At 42.3% G+C, this 16720-nt stretch overlaps 3 protein-coding genes across 6 annotated transcripts in view; 2 read left to right on the top strand and 1 right to left on the bottom strand.

Moving 5' to 3' along the window:
* The window catches only part of LOC124312357 (collagen alpha-1(I) chain-like), a 1404094-nt gene that overhangs the window by 1114721 nt on the left and 272653 nt on the right, over positions 1-16720 (bottom strand). The gene's annotated exons all lie outside the window — the stretch shown is intronic.
* Positions 389-4569, top strand: LOC124312304 (TBC1 domain family member 25-like). 3 transcript variants are annotated; one of them, XM_046776781.1, is made up of 12 exons: positions 389-648; positions 1037-1220; positions 1291-1496; positions 1569-1725; positions 1788-1981; positions 2053-2191; positions 2259-2389; positions 2492-2541; positions 2608-2725; positions 2794-2863; positions 2925-3057; positions 3143-4569. In XM_046776781.1, exons 2-12 carry the CDS (start codon positions 1146-1148, stop codon positions 4015-4017), a joined length of 2148 nt encoding a protein of 715 aa, XP_046632737.1. In that variant the 5' UTR covers positions 389-648; positions 1037-1145; the 3' UTR covers positions 4018-4569. The 3 variants fall into 3 exon arrangements, with proteins under 3 accessions (XP_046632737.1, XP_046632736.1, XP_046632735.1); XM_046776780.1 differs by having other exon boundaries at positions 389-562; XM_046776779.1 differs by having other exon boundaries at positions 389-536.
* On the top strand, positions 9236-15684 carry LOC124312297 (peroxidase-like). Of its 2 annotated transcripts, none has more exons than XM_046776768.1 (15): positions 9236-10222; positions 10304-10394; positions 11606-11967; positions 12037-12163; positions 12228-12604; positions 12676-12761; positions 12836-13055; positions 13133-13273; positions 13421-13522; positions 13604-13672; positions 13746-13928; positions 13992-14144; positions 14234-14527; positions 14609-14768; positions 14873-15684. In XM_046776768.1, exons 2-15 carry the CDS (start codon positions 10363-10365, stop codon positions 15201-15203), a joined length of 2637 nt encoding a protein of 878 aa, XP_046632724.1. In that variant the 5' UTR covers positions 9236-10222; positions 10304-10362; the 3' UTR covers positions 15204-15684. The 2 variants fall into 2 exon arrangements, with proteins under 2 accessions (XP_046632724.1, XP_046632725.1); XM_046776769.1 differs by having other exon boundaries at positions 11609-11967.

The raw sequence follows: 16720 nt of genomic DNA on the forward strand, positions 1-16720 counted from the left end.
TCTGATTTACCAGCTTTATCCATGGCTTTATCTAGTGATGTTTCGTTAGTGTTTTTTCCAGACGTTAGCGTTATCCGTTAAGTTAACGAACACCCAAAAAGGTCCGTTAACGGACTTTTCACGTTATCCGTCATCGTTATAACGAAACATCACTAGCTTTATCCTTTGGCTACGGAAAAAATGGAAAGTAAAAGATGAAAAGAATTTTAAAAAAGTTTTTTAAAAAAATATAAAATCACGCAAACTGAAGGATCAGTAAAAAATAAAATCTTTCAATTTGTTGGTAAACATTAGAAAAAAAGACAATTTTCAAATTCCGTACTCAGAATCAGAAATTCGAACGTGTTGCAGTGTGTATGTTGCCCGACAGGTGGCTTCAGAGTTAGTACACAGCTGTTTCTCATCCTCTCACTAAATTCACGAAGTTACCGACTCCTGCGACTCCTATCTACTCATAAAATCGTAACATGTTGTAGACTTAAAACACGTCATAAGCTTTTTTTCTCGTGATCATCCGTTTTCTCGTGATTTTTCATGTAAGTCCTACCAGGGAACTGAAACGGTAATTCTATCAACAGCCAACGAAATGTTTGTTACAAATCATTTTTTCTACGATGATTTTGGTTGCTTGTTTTCTTTAAATTTCGGGTAAATATCACACAATACCTTTTGTGAGTATAGTCCAACGATTACCGCTTTCCAAAAAGTGTTCTAATGTACAAGCCACTGTGGTTGTTATGATTCATTGGGGAGAGACACAAATGAGACCAAGAGTATGAATCTGATTACTTTAAATTTTAAGAATACCTTGAACACAAATGTATTTACTTCAGTCTATTAATCACTAGAAACCTTTTTTATTTTATTGCGTCCTATCTTGTTTACTTCTATTGTGTGGGGTGAACACCTTGTGGTTTTAATTTGAATTGCTTGTACTAACAGGAAACCACACCATTTTTCCTTGAAATATTTATAACCGTTGAATTGCATAATGGCTACATTCAGTACACAGTCTTACCTGTTGTGTTCTATGTAGATGCTTGCTGGCTTTTGGCGAAAGAACGAAAAAAGATTTTTGACCAACAACCTAAATGCACACGTGAAGGAATAATTGATCATGGCTTGATCCACTACCAAGAGCTGGGATGTATCCTCTATTTAATCAACGAAAATGGGGGGATCCTGTGAGAGTCAAGGCCTCATTCAGCTCACACTCAAAAGTTTGTAAACTATTTATCTACATTATCTGATAAGAATCTGTTTAACAATAGTTTCATTTAATTTTTTCAGAGGGTGGACGGACATGTTGTTCCTGAATATCGACGATTCAGTCTGGATCCGCAATTGACTAATTTCGAAACACTTCACAGCTTAATTTCCAGAGCGTTTGACATCAAATCTGATTTTCTAATTCAATATCGCTTCGAGGATCCCAGTGGGCAAGAGGTATTCCTTCAGTTGCTCTCGGACTGGGACTTGGAAGCCGCGTTCGAAAGGTTTGCCTGAATTTTCTATCGAAATATTTGCTTCGTTCCCATTTTAAACTTTCTTACATGTTTTGTTTTTAGGGCTGCCGACCCCTGTTTATGTCTGAGAATTGACCCCATACCTTTGGAACATGTTGAAGAATGGGATCTTGTTAACATTCCATTGACGGATTGTAAAGTCGTTCAACCCAAAGAAGTCCGCAGTGATCCTTCGATACAAACAAAGATTATGACCAAAGTAAATCTCTATTCAATTTAATTTTGAGCGGAGTTTATTATTGGGTTGTATTGATTTTGCAGGTTGGGAAAACGATTAATCTTATGCAGCAAGCTTTAAATCTAAATGGTAGCTCGGGTGAATTTGCTGTCGGTGCAACAACTTCCCCTCTGACTGATGCCGAATTTACTGATTTCCGTGACGGAGTGGGAACTTTGGTCAAGGCTGATGAGTGCAAACAACGAATTTTCCAAGGCGGTCTTGAACCTAGTCTCAGGTTGATTAAATAGCATTGATTGATAGCGTCGCTATAAAACTGACATTTGGTCTTTTCGTTGTCTGTTCTAGGCGCGTGGTATGGAAACACCTCTTAAATGTCTACCCGTACGGGCTTAACGGGAGTGAAAGGATGAAGTACATGTGCAGAAAGTCTGAAGAATACCAGCGGCTGAAAAGTGAATGGATGATTTACTACAAGAATAAAAAGGTGGCAAAATTTTCTTTGTTGAATCCAATTCGAAATCAAATTTTATTTTTGTGTTTCCCTTTTGTAGATGACGGAGGAGCTGCAACACATAACTTCAATGGTTAGAAAAGATGTCCTTAGAACTGATCGACAACACCCGTTTTATAGTGGAGGAGACGATAACCCAAATGTCGAAAAACTCTTTAACATTTTGACCACGTAAGAGCTTGATCAAAATATCTTTTTTTTTTTAAATGCACATCCTTGCACACCTTTTTTTTTAATCCACACCTTATCTTTTGGATTTTTTGGAAATCGCAGCTATGCTATCATGCATCCAACAACCGGCTACTGCCAAGGAATGAGTGACAGTAAGTCGACTTTGTAACTTTTTTTTTCTTTCCGTTGATTGTCCCTTCTTTTTACTTTTCTTGCAGTGGCCAGTCCCATTCTCTTTGTCATGGATAACGAGGCACATTCGTACATTGCATTTACCGCCTTGATGGAACGACTCAAAGAGAATTTTTCCATCACCGGGACCACTATGACTTTAAAGTAATATCATTCAAAGTGCACGTCATTTCCCAGTCACATTTTGTAATGGGAGAAACGATTTCGAATAGATTCGACCACTTGTGTTGTGCAATCGCCTATCATGACCCAGTTTTCTTCGCCTACCTTCAGCGACATAATGTAAAATTAATTTGTCTTTAGAATCTTTTGCTGATGAACGCTAACTTTTTTCTCCCACCAGGCTATCGATTTGTTGTTTTGCTACCGCTGGTTGTTGCTCGAGATGAAACGGGAATTCGCTTTTGACGAAGCTCTGCGCATGTTGGAGGTGACTTGGAGCTCCTTACCAAAATCCCCTCGTCAAGACGAATTAGGTAACTGGGACATTCGATTCTTCTCGACTTGATCGTTAACTGGAATTATTATTGATTTTTTTTTTTTTTTTTAAATAAAAATTAGCACTTTTTGAGCGCATTCCCGATCTTGCGCCGACGGCCTCGGCTCCGATTCCTCTTCCCACTAGGATAAAAGAGTCTCCTTACACAAAAGTCTGCAGCCTTCGTCGTCAAAGCTCGTCCCCAGCTTCTTCTTTTTCGTTCAACTCCAGTGATGGTCTAGCCGGCCTGCATTCCACTCTGAAGAATAGTCGTGATAGTCAGTCTTTATGTTCGCCCAGCTGGGACCTGGCCAAAATGGAACCGGAATTGGACGATGTCTTTGCTCCCTATGATAAAATGAGTCCCAATCATTTAGAATCTCTTGCCGCCGATCCTTTTAAACCTAAAGAGTTTACCGAATCTCCCCGTGATCCTGCTCAAGCGAATGGCGAGTCTGTCAAAGAAGAAGTGCAGCATAGTCCATTGGCCGCTTCCAGTGTCGAGCATTTATCTAGTGCCCTTTCGTCGTTAATGAATTCAAAGGATCCTGAAGCACAGCCGAGTGTGTCCCCTTCTTGCCCGCTCGAGGACAGTTCCCTGCAGGATTTCGAAGTCATTGGTTCTTGTGAAGAAGCCACAGAGGCTGCTGCTGCCATTGCCGCTGCTGTTGCCACATCCAGCCAGCCCACGACCCATCTCAACTACGTGAGAAGTGGTGTCAGACCAAGTCTTCCTTCGCCAGACGTGCTGGGATGTGGCAATCCCTTTCTTATATTCCTCTGCCTCACCGTGCTGCTTCAACACCGCGATTCCATCATCAACCGATCCTTGGACAGCAACGAAATGGCCATGCATTTCGACCGGCTGGTTCGCAAACACAACCTGGAGCGCGTCCTCAGCCAGGCCCGCACCCTCTACTACCGATATCTTGGCCATTTCAACCCGCAGAGCAGCTGACCAAATTCTACCAACTTCAAAATCCGCATGGCGGTGGAGATGCTGCATCTCCTCCAGTTTCAACAAAAATCAGTGACTCGATCCTTAAAATCAGACTAGCATTCCGTGTGTCCTTTAAATCGCTGTTTATATTCTTCCATTTAGATTTTTTTAAATTAGCTATGTTTCATGTGAATTCAATTTTTTTGTCGTCCTCGTATCCATTGAAAATATGTCGCAAAAAAAAAAACAAGCTGTCAGTATTACTAGTCAGTGGCCTCATTTCCATGTTTGGTACGTATGTAATTATTTTCTCTCCTCTCTCTCTCTCACTCGTGTCGCAACTTATTTAATAATGTTCAATTGAGCTATAGCACCATTTCAAAACAGACCTGAGTATAAATCGTAATTCCGTCGCAAGTCTAAGATATTAACCCGAGAGAGTCCGACTCAAGTGGGACGCATTTGTTTCGTAACCGAATAGCTCTGTTGTTATTTCCCCTGAGTGTCTTGGCGATCTAATTCAGCGTTATTTATTTTAACAAAAATGCATAATAAATGGTATCAGACATAGGTAATTGAATTTGAATCGCGCCTATTACATCAACGACCGTCGACTGCGGGTTGCGTTTGGGGTTAACGGTAAAGGCGGAGTGGAAATCTAACTCCGTTTGATATTATTATGATTACCAAAAGATATATACCGGACTCACTGACAGCTGACATTGATATTCAATCAACGCTTGTACACACGAAGAACCTGCTGGAGGGGTTCGACTTATAAATATAACAGAGACCAAGTCATTGGGAACGTTAGGAGAAAAAAGAAAACAAGGAAAACCCGAGCTGGTTGGCTCGCTGTTGATAACAACCTACCACAAAAGCAATAGCATCTCTCTCCGCTCTGTACTTTAATATAGATGACGGCGTTATATTAGATTCTCGTGTATATAGTAGAAGGGACGCTGGATAGTTATATGGTGCGCTCAAACTCGAAATGACGATGAGTTGCTTAAAGCTAGATGTTATACAACAATGGGAAATGAAGAAAGAAAAAAACCCCGCTCGCCTGCCTGTTTGCTGGTGCACTACATCCCATGGACTGGTGAAAACGTCGGATCAAGTTGTGAAAACTATCGAGCTTAACCCGCACGTTACATGCGCCTCGGTGGTTTGTGGTTGAACAAAATATAAAAAATAATAATAATAACTGCGGTCGTGTGACGTCATTCCCCGCTCAATTATCACAAACGTGAATCGATAACAAAATGGGTGTAAAAAAAAAAGAATTGGCACGCCTGTAAAATGTCGCTTTCCTCCGTCGTGTTCAATTAGGATCTCTCGTCGTCTTATTGTTCCATTAAACAACCAAGTTTCTCTTTTCAATTTGTACGAAATTAAATATTATGAGCCTATACATTCCACAGAAAAAAAACAATTGAGATTTAATAATTGAATTTTTGCTTTGGCGATTGTGTCAAATAGCGGCCCATACAAACGCTAATCCACAAAGCGCTTATTTGAGCAAACAAAAGAAAAAGGGAGAAAATTCTTGTACACTCTACAATTCCCACGATGGAATAAAATAAGTGCATTAAATAATGACGACCATATTTCGTACGGACCTCATTCTTTGTTGCCAAGAGAAAAAAATACATGACCATCATGTTTTTAACTCTACAATTTTAAAAGTGTTGGCCTGAATATTATCGTTCGAAAAAGTAGAGAGAGCGAGAAGAGCGAAGAAAGAAAAAAAAAACATCACGAAAGATTTTGATACTGTATAGTGTATATATACAGATACAGTTATACGGATGGCGGTCAACAGGGTGTGTTAATATTGACAAGCCCCGAGGATGACTCAAGTCTTTTTCTTTCTTCTTTCTTTGTCTGAGCTGTTGTTGCTCGTCGTCGTTCCTCCTCCTCCTTTTCACCCCCTTTTTTTTGATTCCCGCGTGACCTGGTCAACAGCGAACGAGCGTATGACTTCATAGGCCTACGGGCCATGATGGAAATAACTATAGCAGGTTGATGGCTGTTACGAAACCTCTCTTCCCGCTCCCCCCAACCGTCTGCGCATGCAAATGAGGATGTGAGACGCGCGGTTTGGAGTGCATCAGGACAACCGTTTCGTGAAATAGGGTTCAACTGGCACCGCCTCCAGGTGGTGCGTGCTGCTTCTCTTCTTCTTCTTCTTTTTTGTGTTGTTGGTTCTTGGACATTTTGAATCCATCAGCTTTTTTAGTCGGTGGGGAGAGAAAGAAAACAAACATTGAGCGTACTACAACGTACGTATAAACGGACGCTTCTTTGGGCAGGAAACGATGTTAACGGGATCGCTCTTGACCAATCGAGTTCTCTTTTATTTTATGGCTGATATTATAGAGAAGAAGAAGAAGAAGCAAGATCTAATAAATACTGCGGTATAGGGAATAAAGAAACTCTTCCAAATAGGATCTTGCTCTTGCTCCAGCCGTGAGCCAGAACAATTCAAAAAATGTGACTGGGCTAGGGGTTTTTTACCATCAATTTTCTATTGTTATCAAAAGATGTGTTAGCCCGTGGCCGTCTCTATACTACGGCAGCAGCAACACTTTGCTGGATGACTTTTCGGTGGGAGGATGTAGGGCAAGGTGAAGGCCGCTCAATCCGATGGTTATATACCGTAGTACTAGCTACTTGTATGCACGATAGAAGAATAGCCGTGAATTAATTTGTATTTTTTTTTAAATCTGTGAATGTGATGGAATTATTTATTTTTATCCTTTTTTTTTAGCATAAGCACTTGAAAGGTGCGCAATAACCGTTTGTTCTGGGAATTCTGTAGCCGTTGATTGTTTTATTTATTTGTAAAAATGTAGAGTTTATTATTCCATCGAGCAGATTTTTTGTGTTGTTTCTTTCTTTTACCTTGTGCATATCATTGTTTATTATTCGTCGTTCGGGAGCCAAATATCCGTTATGTATTCAAAACATCATAGAACTCGGACACGGACGACAAGAGCGTCCTCGTGATGATGACAAATATGGCAATAGTCGATTGAAAAGAAGAGCCGTGACTGACCAATACCTGGTTGTCATCCCTTTTTATTCCTTTTTTTTTTTTTTGTCAATTGAAAATATCGTCGAACCATAAAGTTTTAAACAGGTTTTATATTCTGAATTTCTTGGAAATATCATTTTATTATATTTCACGGTTTTTCTTGTTATATTTATATTATTGGGCTAATTCCATCATCCGGAGTAAGTGGTGCGCGTAGCTTTGAGGTTTCTTCCGGGTTCTCATCCGGACGTGCATTTGTCATCATCACGGCCCCGTGGGTTTTTCTCGCAACACACAGCAAAGTTGAAAAAGAAACATGCACCCAAAAGGAGGAGGAAAGAAATAAGAATCCGTAACATCAGATAAAATAATGAGGTCCATGTAGGGCGAATGTGGCAACCGATGATTGAATACATAATAGATGATAAGTGCAGTATATATAAAAAATAAGAAAATAAAAAAAATTGCGGACAAATTGCGCTGGTGGATGTCTGCGAGAGACTCGACCTGTCATCGGCCATATAACATCGCAAACCGGTTTCATCTGATTTGACTTGATTTTCCCCCTTTTTTTTAAAAAAGACAAATTTAATTTGTTTTTGTTTTCTTGGCAGCCGCTTTGTTCTCTTAACCCCAAAGAGGTGGCAGTAGCAGCTGCACAACCTGTGGAGCGTCGATTCGTCGAAATAAAACAAAAACAAAAAACTCTTGTCTCAATCTGTCATTGTTTCTCCATCCAACCGCAGTTTGAATAGAGATTTGGCGCTCAATTTTTTTTCCTGGGAAGTTCATGCCTATGATTACGAATGCGTCTACGCACGTAGCCGAGAGTTTTAAAGAGAAAGAAAAGAAAGAAAATAATAAAGACGAGGTTTTTTTTCGAGCTTGTCGTGACCCAGTTCTCTGTGGGTTTCTTGTTGGTCGGTGACCGACTGACTCAGTCCTCTTGGCCTTTCAACTGCCCTTTTATGGACGTTGAATCAGGCTGCTCCTGCTGCTATGTGTAAAATAGACGTATGCACCTCTCTAGAGACGTGCGCTCCCAACTCTCTGTTGGTAGGTAGGGGGCGCCGGCCCGCTTCCTTGCGTGCTGAGGAGGAGCCGTTGCCACCACGACCCCGCGAGAATATTATACGCTAGACACCCAACAAAAAAAAAAAACTGTTTTCGTATTTTCAGGCCATTTTTTTTTCCTTATTTTTGCTCAAAAAGAAAAATAGAAATCAAATGATTTTGTTGTCAGTATGCGCGTGTCGTGAGTCTGCGTGTTGGATAAAGCGGGAGCCAGTCTCCCTCCTTAATTGTTCTCTCTCTCTCTCTGTGTGTGTTACACACACACACAGAGCACTGACTGTATATACGAGCGGTCAAGGTTGACCAAAAGCGTCCATGAGCATCGTGGGTCAACTCCGCCCACATCTACCCCAAACCACGCCCAATCTTGCCCCCATTCTCAACGCGTTCAACGTCAGCAACAACAAGAAAAAAGCACCTGGTCTTTTATTTTCTTATCTTTTCTTATTATTTCTTTTCTTTCTTGTCCTCAGGTTTTTCCCCTCTCATCATCCGTTTCCGATTGGATCATCCCATGAGAAAATGAAAAAATAAAATAAAATAAAAAACCTCAAATTCAATTCAATTAATAATTCAATCGCTATCAATGCGGTTTTGATATCCTTTTTTGGGGGGAGCCCTTTTTTTTCGTCAGGTGTGTGTGTGCGTGCGTACGTGTCTCATTTTCTATAGGGTACTGACGATCCCGATACGGGTCCTACGGGTCCGTCTCTGTGTGTGTACTGATGATGATGAGCTGTGATAACCTGTCCGGTCCCGTAGATGGCACGTTGTGCATAAAACAAGCCTAGGGGACAGGTTGGGAGGGAGGAACCTGTTATGTAGAGAGAGAGAGAGAGATGGGAAATATAGAAGAGATTGAATGGTGGTGGTGGTGGGTCAGGTCGTCCTGAATAAGGGCCAGCAGCACACACACACACACACTCTAGACCTGGGCCAGCCCAGATGGACACTCCCTTTAACCCTTATCTTATAGCACACACACTGCTCGCCTCTCTCTCTCTCTTCTAAAAGAAGACAAAAAAAGAGTTATTCCTTTATCAAATTCCCTGTGAAATGAAGGAGAAGGAGAAAAACAGAAGGGGGAGGCAGCTGGACGGATCCAGCGCACACAGACACACATCACTGGCCGCGGCACACACACAACAAGCAAGCAGCTTCTCTCTTTCTCTCTCGTTGTTTTGCTGCTAAAAAGCTCGTGATCACTAGTGTCGAGCTACCAGTCAGCCGTGCCAGTTTCGTCCAGCCAGTAGCTCATCTCCGTCCCGAGCTGCACTTTGATCCTCATCGTCATCTTCCTCAACACTCGCGGGGGAAAGAAAAGAAAAGAAAAAATAGAAATTCAGAAGAGAGAAACCAACAACCAGGAAAAGAGTATCATTTTTCAATCGTATCATCGTCGTGTGTTCAATACAAGCCGAGAAGAAAAGAAAAGAAAAAGGAGGTTATTAGAACACCTGGAAGAAGAGAAAATACAACGTCGTCATCTAGACTCCAACTACACTGGGCTGTCGTCGCACTGCTATACAACTGCTGCCGAGAGAGAAGAAGAAGAAGATCGAGCTCATTCGACTCCTATTAGTGGCTATTTCGACGCCGGGCGCCGCTGACGTCGTTTCGTGACTCTCTCTCTCTCTCTCTCCTTGGTATCATACCTTTCTCTCTACCCCCCTCCTACCCAATTTGCTTTTTCTTTCTTTTTTTTCCTCCCCCCAACCACCCTGACTCTCTCTCGTTTTCTTTTTTGGTCCTCCTACTTTTTGCCCACCTCAGCTTCTTCCATATTATTTTCTTTTCCTCCAGCCTGGTGGAAGAAGGTGTGACGAAAAACCGTTTTCCAATCTCCTACCCCCTCCCACCCACCCACCCCCTTTTTTTTCTCTTTTTCCACCCCCGAAGAGACGGAAGCGACAAGAGGGAAATATGAGCGGCGAACGCGGACTAGGTGCCTCTCAGTTTGGAACTGGCAGTAGCAGCGCCGCCAACAATAATAACAACAACGGAAGCGCCAACAACAACTACCAGCAGCAGTCCAAGCAGCAGCAGTTCACCAGCTACAATCACTCGTGCTGCTCATCCTCCGGTTATCCGGACGTCGGTCGCGTACAGGTATAATTTTACCACCAAGAAAAAAAATTCTTTCAATTCAATTATATTTTACTTATTATGTTAATCATTCGATCGACACAGGTAACGGCCAAAATTTTGTTCGGCTCCGTGGCGGCCATTCAGTCAGTTAACGCCGAGAAATGTCGCAAAAAATAGCCGCGTCTTCCCAAAGGTAATAAAGATTGATTTTGATTTCTCTTCATCTTATTGGAATTTTGATTCTTTATAATGCACTTGTACATACGGTCATATACGATAATTATGCTTGAATCCCTCCGGCGGAAGGGGGTTTGAGAAATTGTCGGTAAGAAAAATAAGTTGCGCAATGTGCTCCCATTTCCACCCTCGATTCCTCTTCTTCTGTTAAAAAAGGAAATTGTAAATAGTTTTATTTTTAGAATCAGATATAAAGTTGCCTTTCGGTTTGATTATACGGTAGAACCGGTTCTAATAAGTTCTAATTTCTGGCCTTGGCATTGACAAGTTGTTTGGCTGGACCACTTAATAGTCATTGGCAGTCAATAATCGGACAGAACGCGAGACACATCACCAATTTCTTTCCGGCGTGATGAACAACCGTGGCGAATTCTGGGGGGAAAAATAAGAAAAAAAATAGATATAAGGAGAGTTTGGGATGGCATGTAGAATTAGAGAGAAAGTAGGTTAGGTTTGTTGACTTGATGTACCCTGCCGCGAAGATGCGCGGTCTTTTGCGCTGCCTTTTCCTGTTTGGTTTATCTCTGCCGGCCGAGAGAAGAGATATCGTCATATTTTAGTCACAATCATACTGTATTATAGTCTTGTTAGTGTGTCAAATTAACCCACATCCTGCTTGTATAGGACACACACACACACACCACCCGTACAGATCGCTAATTTATAGACGTACTTATTTATATATCTACCGCGTACGCTCGACTGGGTTTTGCCGCGTCATTTGAAATGGGTGTGTGTAAATATACACTTAAGGATCAAAGATCCAGAGATTTCTTTTTTTTCTCTCGATTACCTATATATCCATAGGAACTGTGAAACATAATTTGGTTTCATTTCGGGTTATATCTTTTGTGCTCTTTGCAATCACGAAGAAGCTATAGCCCTGCGCGATTTCCGTGCGTCCTACTTCACAGTTCAAAGACTTGTCAATTTACGGTCTCTATTGTCTCTTCTTCTTCTTCTTCTTTCTTCGTTTCACAGACCAAGGACAAAATCAAATTGTATATAGTGCACGTTGGCCTCAATTGGCCGCTCTAATTCTCCCCCCTTGTCGGCCGTAAATTCTTGTTACCGGGCATAGCACCGCACAGCCATCGATATAATTGATTGTAGATATAGAATGAAATATCGATGATGGACATTGTTTTTTCTTATTTTTATTAATAGCAGGACGACGTCGTACTTTCTCCCTTGTCTCCCGATGTCGACCTGGCTATGTCTGGTGGTTGGTCTCGCCGGCTTGTGGCCATTTTTCGGCTGCTGCTGGACGCTGGCCGACGCTTCCAATCACCAGGAACTGGACCCCCCGCCTGCCCAACGACTCGCTGCCGCAACTTTGTTGCAGCAACAACAACAACAACCACCGCTAACTGCTATGCTCACCCTCATCCGCGAACACCAGAAAAGCGAGCGCGATCCCAACGACCTCAGTCCCGAACAGATCCAGCTGATTGAACACATATTCGGCGCCGGACTCAACGCCTCCGATTACCTGATCAACGACCTGGAACCCCGACTCTACAAAGAAGGTTCAATCAGGATAATCTAACACTTTGATTTGATCATTAAAATGAAATTCGTGGAATTATATAAAACAGGGCACATCATTAAGAAGGATGATCCGGCTGCCGGTGTTGCCGCTTTCAACTATCAAGACTCGATCACGAAAGAATATGCCCGCTACGGTTTCGCTACCATCAAGGCTTACGCTTTGCTCCGTGAAAAGTATACACAACCTCAAACAAATTTCTTTTTGAAAATATTTTTGATGGCATTTTCTTTGGGACAGATTTACAATCAGTCAACGGAACCGTTTCGGCGAAGAAGGGCGGATCTCTTTGCGCAACACGGATTTCTACGCCGAGTGCCCGCTGAGGGCCGAGACCATCGTGTGCCCGCCCTTTAGCGCCCTGTACCGGACGGGCGACGGGACGTGCAACAACGCCGAGCACCCAGAGTGGGGCGCTTCTTTCCGCCCGTTCCAGCGCTTCCTGCCGGCCGAATACGGCGACGGAGTCGAAGCCTTCCGCCGGTCCGTCCAAGGCGGAGCTCTGCCGACTGCCCGCACCGTCAGCGCTCTAGTCCACCGTCACCGCAACATCACCACCAGCCAGTTCACCACCATGGTCATGCAGTGGGGACAATTCCTCGATCACGACCTCACATGTAAAAATTTCAATTTTAAATTAAAACCTTCCCATTCATTTGATATTCATTTTATTTTTAAAATATTTCAGCTTCTTCGCAGACCAGAGGATTCAACGGCAGCATCCCCGAGTGTTGCCAGAAGGACGGACAGGGTCAAGCCGATAAAGAAAACCGGGTACGATAGTTTTCATATCATTTGGTTTTTGGTCATTTGGAGGACGAATTGTATAACTTGACTATTTCTAATAGCATCCGGATTGTATGCCGATTGAGGTGTCATCCGACGACGCCTTCTACAGCAAGTACAACGTGACTTGTTTGAATTTCGTCCGCTCCAGTCCGTCGCCGTCGGAGGGCTGCCTCTTGGGCCCCCGTGAACAAATTAACCAAATCACTTCGTACCTCGACGCTTCCAACGTTTACGGAAGCACCGACAAGTACCTCAGTTCCCTTCGCCTTTACAGCAGAGGTATATAACAACAATGTCTCTTTTTTTTTAAATTCTTGCAAATTGACTCTAAATTAAAACATCAATCAAATTAACAGGAATGTTGAAGTGCCGTGACATGATGTTCCGCAAGGCTTTGCTGCCCGTTCTGGAAAAGCCTTTAAACGACGAATGCCGCTCCCACTCGCCCAACATGCATTGTTTCAAGGGAGGCGACAGCCGGACCAACGAACAACCAGGTAATTTGCATGATGATTTAGACAAGTGATTTGTGTGGTCGACAGATGGTCTATTTTTTACCAAGAGTTAAATAAACCACAGCAACGAAACAAAATAGCCAACAAAACCGCTAGTGGTTAAAAGTCCGTCACCATTTAATTGCGCAGGTTTGTCTTCCATGCACACGGCCTGGATGCGCGAACACAATCGACTGGTCAGGAAACTGGCCGAGTTGAATCCCCACTGGAACGACGAGCGTCTCTTTCACGGTATGTGGAAACCGACAAATGTTGATTTTTTTTTTAAATTCACGAAAATGTTAACCTCATTTTATTCTTTAAATAATATAGAGGCTCGCAAGATTGTCGGAGCCCAGATGCAGCACATCTCTTACAACGAGTTTCTTCCGATCGTTCTCGGTATAAGCTCACACGAAATAATTACATTGAGAGGGAATAATTTGATTGGAAAATTTCAATTTGATTATATTAGGCGAGCGAGTCATTGAAGTTTTCGATCTGAGGCTCAAACGTCGTGGATTCTTTTACGGCTACAACATCAGCATCAATCCGATGGCCGCCAATTCGTTCGGGACGGCCGCTTTCCGCTTCGGTCATTCCCTCATCCCGAAAAACCTGAACCGATGCAACCGTTTCCACCAGCTACTGCCGTACAGTAAGTCATTTAAAAATAATAATGATTTAATTTATAACCCGGTATTAATGCAAAAAATTGAAGGAACGCTACTGCGGAAGGAATTGATGGATCCGACGCCCATCCATAACATTGGCGCCGTTGACCGCATTTTGCTGGGCATGTGCTCTCAACCGGCAATGAGGCGGGACGAGTACATTGTCGACGAGTTGACCAACCATCTGTTCCAGACTAGCAGTAAGATAAAACGCCATATCCTCTTCTCAGAGATTTAGAAAAAAAGAATAATAAAATATTGACGGTGCGATAATTTCTTTTGTATATAGAAAAGCCGTTCGGGATGGATTTAATGGCACTCAACATCCAACGAGCACGCGACCACGGCATCCCGCCGTACGTCGTTTGGCGTGAAGCCTGCGGTTTGACTCCGATTCACAACTGGGGCCAACTTCTTTCCATCATGGATGACGACACTGTCGGCCGACTTCGCATCGCCTACAAGAACCTCGAAGATATCGACCTCTTTCCTGGCGCTATGGCCGAGAAACCTGTTATTGGCGGCATGGTTGGCCCCGTATTCGCCTGCATAATAGCCCAGCAGTTTTCCAATCTCCGTCTCGGTATGGACCGATTTCAAAGTTAACAACCGCCGAGTAGCATGCAACTCAACTCAAATTCTTCTGTTTTGCATCGGAAAACAGGAGATCGATTTTGGTACGAGAACGGGGACGTGCCCAACGCTTTCACCGAGAGCCAATTGAGAGAACTGCGCCGCTCCAGTTTGGCCCGTATCATTTGCGACAATTTGGACGATGCGGAAACGGTTCAACCTTGGGTCATGCTCCAACCAGATTCTGACACGTAAAGAACAACCATTAGAATTTTTATTGTTTTTCTTTTCTTTCTTTCTTCTTTGAAATAATAATAACAGACGGGACCCACTTGCTTATTTTGTAATTGAATAGAAATCCCCGAGTTTCGTGTCGTGGAGGACTCATTCTCCAGATGGATTTGAGGGCGTGGAAGGAAACGGAGGCGAAGGCGACCTCTTTCCACTCGAACCTTTCACCTGAAGGTGAATTTTCTACAAATTCCCTCAAAGCCAGCAACAACCTCGTTTACCAACACACGGACGACTACGAAAGTGAAGCGGGATCGCCGTCCAAAGGAAAAGGATCGGGATCTATGCCCCTCCTGCAGCCTGAGGACGACTGGGTGGAGGAACTGCCTCGACCTATCCCGATGTCATTGACTCGAACACAAATTAATGCGGAGGAGAAAGAGGATAATGAGTAATCAACCAACCTGGACCTGCAGGATATCTAACCTAAACTCTACAGATTTTTTTTTATCGTTGATGGTTTTATACATAGTGCTGCGGTGTTTTTTTTTAATAATTCGTGTCAAGTTGCTGTCTAACAAAGAATGTATTTAAAACGCCCTATCGCATGGCTATTCTCTGTTTAAAAAATACGTCGTAAATATTTGATCTATTGACTGTCGCCTTTTCCACTATGATGGTCAGCAGGCTTTAGGTCGGACACAATATTCGCCTTTGTTTGATTTCCTTTTTTTGTTGCAACGCTATGAATATTTATTTAATTTTATACTATTTACTACTTGTCCAGCTTTGTGTCAAAGGATATTTGTGGGGGAAATCGTACGATGTACAGGACAACGATTCCAACTACGATTTTTCAATTTGGATTTTGTACTTTATATACTTTTTGTTAACTAACATATAATATTCCACATACAGTTCTCGTTTCTTCATCAACCATACTTTATATTTAAACTATATCACAAAAAATAGCTATAAGAGAAATGTATGGGGATGACGCGACACACAATGTCACTTCCTCAGTCATAAGGGGCGCAGAGAGCCGTTTTGACCCCACATTTTTAACACTCAGTTGCTTTTTTTTTTATTATTTAAGTTGCTTTTTGGGGCCCCCCGCTTCTAGGTTTATACTAATTTTAGAATCTAAAGATGGCGTCAATCGCAAATTTGATCGCACGATTTCTGGCCCCCCTGATATCCCAATCCCAGGCGCGATTTTTAGTTTAGATCGCAAACACGGTCATGATAACGAAAAAGTGACCGCGGTCGTGATCGCGCAATTGAACGATTGCGATCGTCAAAACAGTGACAAAAAGTTGGCAGAGGTGATCGTTTTGCTGTGGATGGCCAACTTATTACGTTACGTTAAACATCCCTTTGGTAAGGAATGAAATTAGATTATTTGTTGATAAATTAAAACTGTCAAATGATCTACAATCTTTAAATGTTGTGTTGCTGAATGTATTGTACAGTACCTACCAAAAGTTTGGAAACGCGCGAGAGAAGCTTATGTAAAAAGCAGATTTTCGCCGCGTTCCCAAAAATCGGGTTTTTGACGGAGGGTATTAAAAATTTTTTTGGAAGTAGCTATAGTGGTTGGCTACTTCCTGAATTGTTTTCAGATTTTTACAGTACCTACCAGAAGTTTGGAAACGCGCGAGAGAAGCTTATGTAAAAAGCCGATTTTCGCCGCGTTCCCAAAAATCAGGTTTTTCACGGAGAGTATTGAAATTTTTTTTGAAAGTAGCCATAATGGTTGGCTACTTCCTGAATTTTTTCAGATTTTTATAACTAGGGGGAGGGTATCTACAAATGGATGTAAAAGTTTGGAAACACGCTGTAGAAGCGTATTAAAAAGTGGCTACTTTGCCGCTCTCTAAATAGGGAAAAAATAACCCTATAAAAACGCTAAAAAGTGAACATTTGTCTTTTTCATTTTTTTTTACTTTCATTTAATATAATGAATTTCAAA

This window comes from Daphnia pulicaria, chromosome 8 (assembly GCF_021234035.1).
Source record: "Daphnia pulicaria isolate SC F1-1A chromosome 8, SC_F0-13Bv2, whole genome shotgun sequence".
Classification (NCBI taxonomy): domain Eukaryota; kingdom Metazoa; phylum Arthropoda; class Branchiopoda; order Diplostraca; family Daphniidae; genus Daphnia; species Daphnia pulicaria.

What these genes read in the sequence shown, in the direction of transcription:
- LOC124312304 (XM_046776781.1), top strand. Translation starts at nt 1,146, where the DNA reads ATGTATCCTCTATTTAATCAACGAAAATGGGGGGATCCTGTGAGAGTC. An exon ending in TTGGAAGCCGCGTTCGAAAG is followed by an intron (nt 1,497 to 1,568) that starts GTTTGCCTGAAT and finishes TTTTGTTTTTAG; the next exon opens with GGCTGCCGACCCCTGTTTAT. An exon ending in GGGACCACTATGACTTTAAA is followed by an intron (nt 2,726 to 2,793) that starts GTAATATCATTC and finishes GATTTCGAATAG; the next exon opens with ATTCGACCACTTGTGTTGTG.
- LOC124312297 (XM_046776768.1), top strand. Translation starts at nt 10,363, where the DNA reads ATGTCGCAAAAAATAGCCGCGTCTTCCCAAAG. An exon ending in TACGCTTTGCTCCGTGAAAA is followed by an intron (nt 12,164 to 12,227) that starts GTATACACAACC and finishes TCTTTGGGACAG; the next exon opens with ATTTACAATCAGTCAACGGA. An exon ending in CCATCTGTTCCAGACTAGCA is followed by an intron (nt 14,145 to 14,233) that starts GTAAGATAAAAC and finishes TTTTGTATATAG; the next exon opens with AAAAGCCGTTCGGGATGGAT.